At 45.5% G+C, this 13445-nt stretch overlaps 1 protein-coding gene across 4 annotated transcripts in view; it reads right to left on the bottom strand.

The window, feature by feature from the left end:
• Positions 1 to 784: 784 nt before the first annotated feature.
• Positions 785 to 13445, bottom strand: part of b3gntl1 (UDP-GlcNAc:betaGal beta-1,3-N-acetylglucosaminyltransferase-like 1) — a 19044-nt gene continuing 6383 nt past the window's right edge. For 2 of the 4 annotated variants that reach the window (XM_072657219.1, XM_072657220.1), the window contains exons 6-13: positions 13311 to 13376; positions 9690 to 9785; positions 8070 to 8165; positions 7873 to 7997; positions 3655 to 3790; positions 3155 to 3223; positions 2393 to 2467; positions 785 to 935 (exon numbers count right to left, since the gene is read on the bottom strand). In XM_072657219.1, coding sequence (XP_072513320.1) covers positions 855 to 935; positions 2393 to 2467; positions 3155 to 3223; positions 3655 to 3790; positions 7873 to 7997; positions 8070 to 8165; positions 9690 to 9785; positions 13311 to 13376 — 744 coding nt within the window. In that variant the 3' untranslated portion in view covers positions 785 to 854. Of the gene's footprint in view, positions 936 to 2392; positions 2468 to 3154; positions 3224 to 3654; positions 3791 to 7872; positions 7998 to 8069; positions 8166 to 9689; positions 9786 to 11372; positions 11483 to 12847; positions 12909 to 13310; positions 13377 to 13445 lie in introns of those variants that run through there. The other 2 variants (XM_072657222.1, XM_072657221.1) reach the window with 2 other exon arrangements.

Genomic DNA, 13445 nt, shown 5'->3' with positions numbered 1-13445 from the left:
CTTTACACAGTTCAGGACAAGAAGATATAGATCACTCACTCACACACACACTCACACAGACACTCACTCACACACACACTCACACAGACACACACACACACACACACACACTCACACAGACACACACAGACACACACACACACACAGAAACGTGGCCATTGACCCCAGATAACGCATTAATGGAGAACACACACACCACAGATAAAGGGAGATGAATGAGTAAATGTGTGTGTTAAGATAAAAACATACACGGACCAATCAGAGAGCAGCACTTATCAGAGCAGTTATCTCACACTCTCTCACACACACACACACACACACACACACACACACACACACACACACACAGTGTGTTCTTCATAATCTCTAAGATTACTCCCACTAAATACTTAATACTGTGTTTCTAACCCTGATATAAACAGTCAAGTGTGTGTGTGTGTGTTCTCTCGGGTGTGTAAAATAATAACTAATAAAGTCTAGATTTGTTTATTTATTGGCTAAAATTTCAAAGCTATTCTCAAACATCATAAAAATATTGTAGAAAAGCACCTATAAAAGGTTCTGGGACTTGTAACAACAGTGGAATCATTTAAAACGGTTCTTTAAACCTTTTACTGAGTCATTTTCTAAATGAACTGAGCAGAACTGTGGGGAAACCTGTTATCAGGATTCACTGAATCATTTTCTAAATGAATCACTGAATTGAACTGAATCACTGTGAGGTGAGAGATTTACAGCTGCAGTAACTACAGGAATGTAAACAAAGCAATGTGTGTGTTGGAGGTTAGGTTCTCTCTCTCTCTCTCTCTCTCTCTCTCTCTCTATCTCTCTCTCTCTCTCTCTCTCTCTCAGGTTCAGTTGAAGTGGTAGAAGTCCTCTCCCTCCTTCAGCCTCAGACTCGCTAAAGTCTCCTCCAACACCCCAGCAGTCATATCCTACAGAATGAGAGAGAGTGAGAGAGTGAGAGAGACACAGAGAGAGGCAGAGACAGAATGAGAGACAGAGACAGAATGAGAGACACAAATAGAGACAAAGAGAGAGACAGAGACAGAATGAGAGACACAAATAGAGACAAAGAGAGAGACAGAGAAAGAATGAGAGACAGAGAGAGAGAGAGACAGAGAGACACACAGAGAGAGAGACAGATTGACAGAGAGACAGAATGAAAGAGAGAGAGAGAGACAGACAGATTGACAGAGAGAGAGACAGAGAGTGAGACACAGAGAGAGAGAGAGACAGAGAGAGTGAGAGAGACACACACACAGAGAGAGAGAGAGACACCCAGAGAGACAGAGAGAGAGACAGAGAAAGATAGAGAGAGAGAGACAGATAGACAGAGAGAGAGACAGAATGAGAGAGAGACAGAGACAGAAAGAGAGAGAGAGAGAGACAGATAGACAGACAGACAGACAGACAGAGAAAGAGAGACACACACACACACACACAGAGAGAGAGAGAGAGAGACACACACACACACACTCATAACTCTCTCTCTTAAACACTCTGGCTGCGTCCAGAAACTTTTGTTCCTCCTTCTCTTCCTCCTCCTCCTCTTCCTCCTCCTCCAGGAGCAGGAGGAATGGAGAAGAGGAGCAGTAATTGGGGGAATGGGTCAGCTGACCCCTTTTAGATATGATGTGGACCGCTGATGAACTGAGCCAATCACAACACTCCTTAGTACTGCCCAGCCAATCACAGCTGTTGCGTAGAGCAGCACATCTACCATCATATAATGACCTGCGTTAACTGTGACTTCCACTCCTGCTCCTCACAGAGGTACAGAGAACAGCATCATCTATAATACAAGCATATCCAATAAATCCACATCAAACATCTACTGACTGCATGAAGAGCTTCAAAGCTACTACTACTGCTCGCTGTATTAGATCTCACTCACACACACACACACACACACACACACACACACACACACACACACTCCAGCTGTGCGGAGGTCATTAATAATGGCTCTGAGCCAATCAGGATGCAGCACCTGTGCAGTTGAGCCAATCACAGTGCAGCATGACAGATCCATTAATCAGCTGAGTGTGTGTGTGTGTGTTTTACTGACTCATCCCTAAAGGGGGCTTCATTAGCAAAAGTGAAAAACACACATTTACAGACTGAAACAGAGAGAGTGATTAATGTGCTGCATACTCTGCACTGCTGTGTGTGTGTGTGTGTGTGTGTGTGTGTGTGTGTGTGTGTGTGTGTGTGTGTGTCAGTGTCACACGCCTGACCACAATCATGTAATCATGGCCTTTTCCAAAGAATTTCCTAGAAAAACAATGACTGACAATGAAAGAACAAAACACACACACACACACACACACACACACATACACACATACACACACACACACACACACACACACACACACCAGTTACTCACCAGTTTAACACACACTATAAAAGGAGGGGACGCGTCTTTATAGTGAAGAACGGGAATCTTGGGCTTCGGCCGCTCCTGTCACACATCAAAATCACACACATAGTAAAACATACAGGATTTATATTTAATACAAATAAATCCATTATTAATGGACAAAAGTATTGGGACACCTGCTCATTCACAGCTTCTTCTGAAATCAAGGGTACTACACAGAGTTTCTCCTGCTTTTGTTGGAGTAACTGTCTCTACTGTCCAGAGAAGAAGTGATGCTTTCTACTAGATTTTGGAGGAGGAGCATTGCTGTGAGGATTTGATTGTAATTCGCGACAAGAGTGGTCAGGATGTTGGATGATGAGGATGATGATCACCACTCCACCTCATCTCATCCCCAACTCATCCCAAAAGTACTGGATGGAGCTCCACCACCATCCATCATTCCAGAGAACACAGTTCCTCCACTGCTCCACAGCTCCTCAATGCTGGGGGGCTTTATTACACCCCTCTAGCCCACGCCTGGCATTATTAGGCAGCATGGTGCCAATAGGGTCATGATGTTGATCTGCTCCAGATGGTCCTATTCTATTGGCAGTACTTCTTCTCTACAGGGACTAGACAAGCTGTGTGTGTGTATATGTGTGTGTGTGTGTGCATTTAAAACATCTGTGTCAGCAATGGGTGCAACTTAAAGTAGCTAAATGCATTCATTAGAATTAGGGGTGTCCACAAACATTTGGCCAGAGTGCAGTGTGTGTATGATCTTACCTTTGACTCCTCATATGTGTAGAAGCCCTTCTGGATTTTGTTCTTATCTACATCACAGAATGCCTTGACCTGCCACACACACACACACACACACACACACACACACACACACACACACACTGAATATATTACTGCCAGAGATAGAAGCTGTGATCCATTTGATAGTGTGTGAGTAAGTCTATGTGTAAGGGTGTGTAAGGGTGAGTAAGTGTGTGTGTGTGTGTGTGTGTGTATATCACATCTTTTCCCCAAACTCTGGGAAACAGAGTACCAGTAACAGCTGCCATGGCAACGGTGGAAATAAACACTGCCACTGTCCTACTCCACCGCAGACTCACACTAACAGCTGTTATCTGCCTGTAGAACATCTGGAATCCTCAGACCTGAGCCGAGCGTACTGGTTCTGGGTCTGGGGTCTCAGTTAGGTGGTCTCAGTTAACGGAAGAGCCAGTTCTGGAAGCCAAAGTTGGATGAGAAGGTCCGCAAACCCTCTCCCGTACCTTCTGCTGATTGGATGGACTCAGGCTGCGGTACAGCTTGCGCCCCTGCTTCCCAGCGTTCCATATGGTGAAGGAATCCCATTGGCTGAGCACTCGCTCCTGCAGGAAGTCCACACGAAGGGTCCAGATGGTTTCCCTGGAGACAAACCACATGATAGATCAGCCTGACTGACTCAGACAGACAGACAGACGCCTTAATCCCAGAGATATGACTGTGTACTGGGGCTGCATCGATCCGATACTAGCATCAGATATCGGCCCCACACCAACAAAATGAGCTGGATGGGGTATCGGATAATTAGTCTGATCAAAAGGCATTCTAGGCTTCATAACCCAGGATCAGAGTAACCCACAGACATCAGACACACATCATCACCCCCCCGGCCCCCCCGCCCCATCTAATCAGCACGGTCCCCTCGACCCGTCATCAGCTATGAGCCAGCAATCCAGCTCGTCTTCCATATATAGAGAACCGAGAAGGGAGGGGCTGCTCGCTCCTCTTAAGTCTCATAGACGTCCAATTTCAGAATTGTAGTCCTGAGCCCAGACAGCACTGAGCCGAGGTCCAGCACAGTTATTAATATTAGTGACCAATAATCAGAATCGGGTTCATTAATATCTGTTTATTTGTTATAGTTTGAGGTATAGTTTATTAATTCAACAGTGGTATCGGATCGGTATCGGGTATCGGTCGATACGCAGAGGTCACGTCTCGGTATCTGTATCGGAGCATCTCTACTATATTCACACAGTGTTCCAGATTTGTTTGCAGTTTCTCCTCCAATCACACGCCGCTCCCAGTTCTTGGGTTGAGGGTGAAGGTCAGCATGTGCTTCCTCAGAGTCACGTGCAGCTCCACCACATCTTTCTAAACTGAAGGGTCCGCTGATCAGCTGCTCTTCCAGTCTGTCGGCTTCGTGAAATCTTTCTACAGTGTGACTCCGTATCTCCGACAGCTGAGTGGAGTTTTACAGATTTCTGCACAGTTTACATTTCCAGTTGTGCTTCCAGCTGTTATGTGTTTAGCTTTAAGTGTATTCATGTGTATTTGTCCAGCTGTCTTGTTTTTTTCAGCAGTCTTCAGCAGTTTTCCATTTTTTTGCAGTTTTTCCATTTTTCATCAGTTTTCCATTTTTTCATCAGTTTTCCATTTTTTTCAGCAGTTTTTCCATTTTTTTGCAGTTTTTCTAGTTTTCATCAGTTTTCCATTTTTTCAGCAGTTTTTCCATTTTTTCATCAGTTTTCCATTTTTTAACAATTTTTCCATTTTTTTCAGCAGTTTTTCCAGTTTTTTCTGCAGTTTTTCCATTTTTTTTTGCATTTTTTCCATTTTTTAGCATTTTTTCCAGTTTTCAGCAATTTTTCCAGTTTTTCCATTTTTTAGCATTTTTTCAGCAGTTTTTCCATTTTTTAGCAGTTTTTCCAGTTTTCAGCAGTTTTTCCATTTTTTAGCAGTTTTTCCAGTTTTCAGCAGTTTTTCCAGTTTTTTGCAGTTTTTCCATTTTTTAGCAGTTTTTCCCGTTTTCAGCAGTTTTCCATTTTTTAGCATTTTTTCTATTTTTTTGCAGTTTTTCCAGTTTTCAGCAGTTTTCCATTTTTTTCAGCAGTTTTTCCATTTTTTCAGCAGTTTTTCCATTTTTTTCAGCAGTTTTTCCAGTGTTTTGCAGTTTTTCCATTTTTTAGCATTTTTTCCATTTTTTAGCAGTTTTTCCAGTTTTCAGCAGTTTTTCCAGTTTTTCCATTTTTTAGCATTTTTTCAGCAGTTTTTCCATTTTTTAGCATTTTTTCCATTTTTCAGCAGTTTTCCAGTTTTTTCAGCAGTTTTTCCAGTTTTTAGCAGTTTTCCATTTTTTTCAGCAGTTTTTCCAGTTTTTAGCAGTTTTTCTAGTTTTCAGCAGTTTTTCCATTTTTTAGCAGTTTTTCCAGTTTTCAGCAGTTTTTCCAGTTTTCAGCAGTTTTTCCAGTTTTCAGCAGTTTTCCATTTTTTCAGCAGTTTTTCCATTTTTTCAGCAGTTTTCCAGTTTTTTCAGCAGTTTTTCCAGTTTTTAGCAGTTTTCCATTTTTTAGCAGTTTTTCCAGTTTTCAGCAGTTTTTCCAGTTTTTAGCAGTTTTCCATTTTTTCAGCAGTTTTCTATTTTTTTGCAGCAGTTTTCCAGTTTTTGTGAGCAGAGTTCCAGTTTTTAGCAGTTTTCCATTTTTTAGCACAATTCTTAGCATTATTGTAGTTTTGTGAGCAGTTATATGACTATTTTTCCAGGTTTGATGAAATGAAAGGTGCAGAAAGAACTGGAAAACATCTCAGAGCAGCAAAACACTTGTGATGTGGGACGACAGGAAGGAAGGATGAGAAGAGGAAAAGAGAGAGTATTTACAGAGCGCTTCACTTCCTCTTTGTGCTCCTCTGGACAGGGACAGCCTTTACAGCACCACACACACACACCTACCCACCCACTCACCCACACACACACACACACACACACACACACACACACACATACATACACACATACATACATACACACACACACACACACACACACACACACCCCTACCCACCCACTCACCCACACACACACACACACACACACACACACACACATACATACATACATACATACATACATACATACATACATACACACACACACACACACATATAAATAACAGGAGAGAGTCTTTAGCCCATGTCATCCAGATGCTACACATTCAACAGTCTGCAGGGAAGATTCCAGTCATTCCCGAGTCCGGAACGCAGGACGATTCCAGACATTCCGAGACACACACACACACACACACACACACACACACACACACCTCAGCAGGTCTCGCTGACGAGAGTCTTGGACGGCAGCTCATCATCCCTGGAACTGCTGGACTTCACCATGATCTTAACATCCCCTTCGAGAACTCACTGGTGACTCCATCTGCAGAAGCCTTGGACCAGCTGGTCTCCCTTTGAGCACCATCAGGCCCCGGCAATAGATCTAGAACATTGTTCTAGATTCAGCCATGTTCTCTCTACACTGGCTTCCTGTAGCTGCTGCCCAGGTCATCAGATTCAGACCCCTGACTCTGGCCTGCAAAGCCAAGACTGGACCAGCCAGCCCCTCCGTACTTGATGGCGATGGTCAAAAGCCGATCTGCACCAAGAGCCCTTCCAGCTTCAAGTACGGCTCGGCTCGACCCGCCATCCTTTAAGATCCACAGAAGACGAGCGTCCAGACTTTTTACTGTCCTGCACCGAAGTGGTGGAACGAACAGCAGAGTCCAACACTCACTGTCCTCAAACCCAGACTGAAGACCCACCTCTCCTGAGAGTACTCAGGCGAAGAGAAGAGAACTATGGTCTCCATATTTACTTATGTTTAGTAGAGTCTCTGCTGCAAGATCCTCTTCAATGGAAGTGAAACCCTCCTGGACCCCCCATACAGAGGTCATCCAGCCCAAGGAGAGGTCAGGCTGGACGATGAATCGGTCGTTTGTATCGTTACTGCGATAACCTGTTAGCATTTGAGGCTAAACTGCAGCTAAAGTTCATCTAAGTCACCTGATAAGACTGTTACTCACTCCCCCTCGCTCCCCCCCACTGTGTGTGTGTGTGTGTGTGTGTGTGTGTTGGGAAAGTGGTGGGACGGTGGGGGATTTTCATGCTCCTTATTGATTTTCCACAGTTAATCTGAGATTGCCCGTCAGAAACCCTAACCCTGCTGTGTGTGTGTGTGTGTGTGTGTGTGTGTGTGTGTGTGTGTGTGTGTGAGGGAATGACACAATGCTAGAGAAATTAAGAAAACATGTTTGGTCACCATATGACTCGCTGATACTGGACAGACTGTGTGTGTGTGTTGTTCTGGAAATGATTACTGATAACTGACTCATACTCTTTCTCCGTCATCAATAAGCCAAAACATTATGACCACCTGTCTAACAATATGCTAGTTGCCCACCTAAAAGACCATTGAAGGTTCTACACTGCATGTCCAAAAGTTTTTGGACACTCCGTCTAATGAATGCATCCGGCTACTTTACGCTATATAGGACTCTCTGGAGGCCAGGTGGGGGCTAGCAGAGGGTCTTCTTCTCTGGACAGTAGAGAAAGTCACTCCAACTCTTTTAATAGCCTTGATTTTAGAAGAAACAATGAATGACCAGGTGTCCCAAAACTTTTGTCCATACAGTGTGTGTGTGTGTGTGTGTGTGTGTGTGTAGGTGTGTACTTACTCCAGAACAGAGTGTGTAGCAGCGTGTTGGTGGTAGCGGTAGACCAGCAAGCACTCGTCCACTCTAAGCACAGAACCGCCCAGCCGGACCGACTGATAGAACCACAGGAGATCCTCTGGAACGCCCTGAGATCAATCAATCAATCAATCAATCAATCACATCAATCAATATGTCTGAATAAATACTACTAGACTCACCTTTCCTCCCTCATCAAACGAACCCACTTTATGGAACCAATCACGAGAGCAGAACCATGTTGGCATGACAACCGTCGGGCCATGTGAGGTGTACACCTGACACAGGGGAAAAAGTACAGCATCACACACACACACACACACAGAGACAATTAAATAATTAAATACATATTCTGACAAGAAATAAAACACTATTCCAAAAAATAAAATTGAGATCTGTCCAGATGTGCGTGTGTGTGTGTGTGGACCGTGTCCAGATGTGCGCGTGTGTGTGTGTGGACCGTATCCAGATGTGCGTGCTGTATTACTGAAGGTAGGGTTGTATGGTGTTGTAATTGCTGTTAATACAGAGCCGGTTCGAGGCAAGTCAATTAGTAATGGTTAAAAGATGTTGCCCTCTGGCAGTCCTCTGTGTGGAGAGTGTGTGTGTGTGTGAGTGTGTGAATGTGTGTGTTGGGGTGGGTGACCTTGTGTGGAATGTGCAAACACTCCCTTCTGAAAGCCGACACTGTTTTTAATCAGCGAGAGAGAGAGTTGGATGGAAAAAACTGACTGCAGACGTGCTCCGGCCCCGGCCCACCGAGGCCTTGTGAGGTGGGACCTCCATGAGCATCAGTAAGCCTCGGGGGTCCGCGACCCTGGTTGTCCTACCTTGTCCTAATACACTGCCTCCACCGGCTTGCAATCCTCCCACAGCAAATGCACACACACAGCCTGACTGACTGGTAGAGAAGAAGTACGGCCAATGGCAGTGGACTCGAGGGGTGTTATAAAGCCCCCCAGCATTGAGGAGCTGTGGAGCAGTGGAAGAACTGTGTTCTCTGGAATGATGGATGGTGGTGGAGCTCCATCCAGAACTTTTGTTTGGGATGAGGTGGGGATGATGAGATGGGCTGATCATCCAATATCCTGACCTCACTGACACTCTTGTCCCTGAATGCAATCAAATCCTCACAGCAATGCCCCTTCTCCAGGTGTCCCAAAACTTTTGTCCATTTAGTTTATGTTCAAAAAGGTTTTCATGGGTGGGGAGATAAATACACACACACACACACACACACACACACATATCAGTTGTAATAGTATTTAGTGCAGTGAGGGTTTATTCTGGAGTGGTTCTGGTGGTCCGTTCAGGTGGGTTCTGTTCACTCAGTCTGAAGAGCAGCTCCTGTTTTCAAACTGGGTTTCAACAAAAACAGAAACTCCCCACCAGTCAGACTGACCCAAAACACCACACATCCTGCTTCCTCTGTGTGTGTGTGTGTGTGCTTTTTACCCCCCGTCCAACACCCCACCCCCCCTGTCTGCATGGAAACTGCAGTCTCCAGGTACATTTCCTGTTTCCAGTGACCTCTGACCCTATGCCACGCGACCCTGCCAAACGCACACACTCCAGTCTTCCTGATACACACACACACACACACACACACACACACACACTCAACACAACAGGGAAGAGAACAGCCAACGAACCCTCGCCCTCAAAGGAAAACACACACACACACACACACACACACACACACACACACACACACACACACACACACACATCATAATTTCATCCACAACTGAGGGAGTGTGTGTGTCCTGTGGGAGAAAAGTGTGTGTGTGTGTGTACGCTACCTGTGTATAGAGTTGTTCTGGACTGAGGGAGTTGATCCACCGTGTGTAGCGCTCTGTGGAACCCTCAGGATCACGTCGCACCTGACAACCAATAATCTGAAACACACACACACACATACACACACACACATACACATATAAAGCAACACTACACTAATCATCCAAGTCAAGAAACCACAGGTCTAGTGCCTCTGCTGGCTGGGTGTAGTATGATACGTAGCTCTGCCCATCCCCACAGGTTCCAAGGACAAAACTCCGCCCATTTCCATCTCATTTCCCTCCTCTAAACTGTCTCTCCACCTCCAGGGTCTCCAAACTCCAGCAGTTAGTTAGTCTCCCTGTGCTGATATCGGCCAATTATTATCTCTTTACTCTGCTCTATCGTAAGAAGGCGGGGCTACACTCAGGAATGAAGTGATTGACAGACAGCCGGTTGTCTGCAGCAGGACCTGCATGTCCCCCTTTCTGTTCAGTACATTGGAGCGTCCACTTACTGGACAAACTCTGAACCCAGGGGGAAATCCGCCCTGCTTCTGAGCTGAAAGCTCAGTGAAGGCGGTCTGAGACACTCAGGCCTGGTTTGGGAGTAGGGGGCGGCGCTGCCATGGTGGATGGTGGCTTTATTTCTATAGAACGGAAGAAAAGGGGACCATGGTGTCCATGTTTTCTAGGATCATTGGTGCTCGCTTGGATCAAGGAGTCTGGGCGTCCAGACCCTGTCACTAGTTCACCAGATGTCCTTCCTTGGAGCACTTTTGGTAGGTACTGACCACTGCATTCCAGGAGAGGACACCCCACAAGACCTGCCTGATGATGTTTTGATGGAGATGTTCTGACCCAGTCATTGTCTAGAACCTTTGTTGTGAAAGTGTCTCAGATTCTTACGCTCAACCATTTGTCCTTCAGCTTCAGCACCTTCATCACCTTCAAGAACTGACTGTTCACTCGCTGCCTCCTCCCCCTGGACAAAGGCCAGAACTTAATGTACCAGAAGGTTCTTCGAGGTGCACCACCAGGGTGGTGGAGGTTATGGTGGAGTTAGGGGGTTAAAGTTTAAACCTCCTCCAGGCTCAAGGAGTGAAGGCCTAGGTCTCACAGTCACGGTTCTTCACTGGAAGCTCTGGAGCTCTGGATCTAGCTTCTCTTGGCCTGAATGGGTTTCTGTTTGTGCTTCAGACGTTTAAAATATAGCTCCTAAAATAATTATAGCTGTTCTTTCCATTTCCAAACACACACACACACACACACACACACACACACACAATACAATCAGTCCCTCTCATTTTCCTCGTCGTCCTCAGCAACAGTGGCCTTCTCTGTGGTAACGCATCTTGCCAGCTGCTGACCTCCAGCATGTGCCAGGCAGTTATACCCACCACACACACACACACACACACTCACACACACACACTCAAAACCACAACCTCCCACTCAACCAAACCACCATTCTTCTTCTTTCCAGCCTGACGCCAGTCTGTCCAGCGCTGGCCACCAACCCAGAGGTCAAAGGCGAAACCACAAGAAACCGCCTCTCTTCATCCTCACTGCCATCCTCTTCCTCCTCGTGGGGGAAGCCCACCATTCCCACTGATCTGAGGACAGCTTTATCACTTCAGATCATTTATTTTGTTTTCTTTTTCCAACAGAGAAGATCCAAACCTAGCACCAATCACACGGCCTCACCATCTGTCCAGAAGTATGTGGACACCTGCATTTCTTCGTCAATAAGAAGGTGGTCCTCCTCTGCATGGACTCATCAGCTTATCCCAGAAGTATTAGACAGAGCTCCATCACTCCCACCAGTGTAAAGCTTGGAACCCCACGCTTGTAGAATTGGTCAGTGCTTCTCGATGGAGATCACACGAGCTGAAGGCTACGTCTGGATACTTCTGGACAGACAGCGTGCCTATATTGTTATTATTATGCACCAATGAGCCATAACATTAAAACCACCTGTGTATGAGGCAGCTCTGACTGGTGCAAGATCTCTGAAGGTGTCCTTTAGTATCTGGACACCTTTAGACATTCGCAGCAGATCCTGTGTAAGTTGCTGTGAGGTGGATGGGACCTCCACAAGCATCAGTGAGGCCTTGGGTGCCAATGACCTTGTCGTCGGTTCACCTGCTGTCCTTCCTTGCAGCATTTTTGGTAGGTACTGACCACTGCATACAGGAAACACCCCACAAGACCAGCCTGATGTTTTGGAGATGTTCTAACCCAGACGTCTAGAACATCACAGTCTGGTTTGGTTTGGTCCTGTCCTGGTCAGAGAGGCTTTTTCAAGAACTTCTCACTCGCTTCCTGATATGTCCACCTCCTGACCGCTTCCACAGCTAAGTATACCGGTAGGTTCTTCAAGGTGTAACACCAGGTGCGGGTTTGGAGGCCCAGCTCTGAAGCTGTGCAGGTAAAGGCAGTGTTTAGTGTCGATCTTCTTCAAGCTGATCTTCTCCAGACACACCTGGGCTGAAGATCCTCAACGAGGGCTCATTTGCATGCTGCATTCCTACACACACACATACTGTGTTACTCACCCACACACACACACACCCCTAATTCCTTTACCAGCCTCCGCAAACCCCTCCAAATCCATTAATAACAACTGCGACTGCAGAAACGTCCAGAATTCCCCCACATTCCACACCAGGGTTTTTCCGAGTCTCTCCGCTGACTATCCACACACACATGCATCACTCTCCCGAAGTCTGAAGTGCTGAAACTAGCCGTTTAGAAACTGCTCGTATCTGCAGCCTGCCTGCAAAAGAACCACGGGTCATTAGAATAGACTAAAACTGACATGACTACAGTACAAATATTAAGAATTCCTAGAAGGATTCCTAGAATTCCTAGTAAGAAGAGCCAAGTTCAGTGGCTGATTTCTCCTGGACGTTCACAGTCGACTCAAAGGTTCATTAAAATGCATAATAATAAAAACCAGCACACGCCAATGCTAGACAACACAGTACTGTGTAAAACTAGACTTAAAAAAAAAGCTGCTGATCTGCTCAGTGAATCACTAATATAAATAAACACTAATAATAACACTCCTACAGAAAGTGGTGGTGGTTCTCCATCACTGTGTTCATCATTAGAACATCTCCAAAGTTCTCCTCTCTCATGGAGTCTAGTGTTATTTAGAGTTCTCCTCAGATCAACACCTGGTTTGGTGGTAAATCAGGGCTTAATGATGGTAAATCAGGTGAGCTGCTGCTGCTGATGCTGCTGCTGCTGCTGCTGATGGAGTTGAACACATCCTCCACGCTGTGCTGGATTTCTAACACATAAAAATGGAGCTCACGTAAAATAAAAACAATAAAATAAACATTTTAAAGATCCCGTATGATGCTAAACTATTTTTTTACATTCCTGATGTATGTAAACATGGCAGGGGTCCAAGATGTACAGGACACTTAACCAGCCCGTCTATTATATTGTTTACGTTTTATAAACGTAAAAAAAAGGCTCAATTTACATAGACCTTTACACCTTTTCAGCCCACGACAGTGTAGCTCCGCCCCCTCTTTCTGTCTTTTTTACTGTGTGTGTGTGTGTGTGTGTGTGTGTGTGTGTGTGTGTGTGTGTGTGAGTGTGAAAGAGAGCGAGTAAGCGAGCGAGACTCACAGCTGTGGGGTTCAGGATAGCTTTTTCATACTGCAGTCTGACTCTCTGGGGCATCATGACATCATCCTGCAAAACACACACACACACAGATGACATCATACACGTAAGATCGCTTTTCTAACCCGGACCCTCAGC

Source organism: Salminus brasiliensis, chromosome 15 (genome assembly GCF_030463535.1).
Source record: "Salminus brasiliensis chromosome 15, fSalBra1.hap2, whole genome shotgun sequence".
In the NCBI taxonomy this organism is placed as follows: Eukaryota; Metazoa; Chordata; class Actinopteri; order Characiformes; family Bryconidae; genus Salminus; species Salminus brasiliensis.
This window is presented reverse-complemented; position numbering and strand designations above follow the sequence as displayed.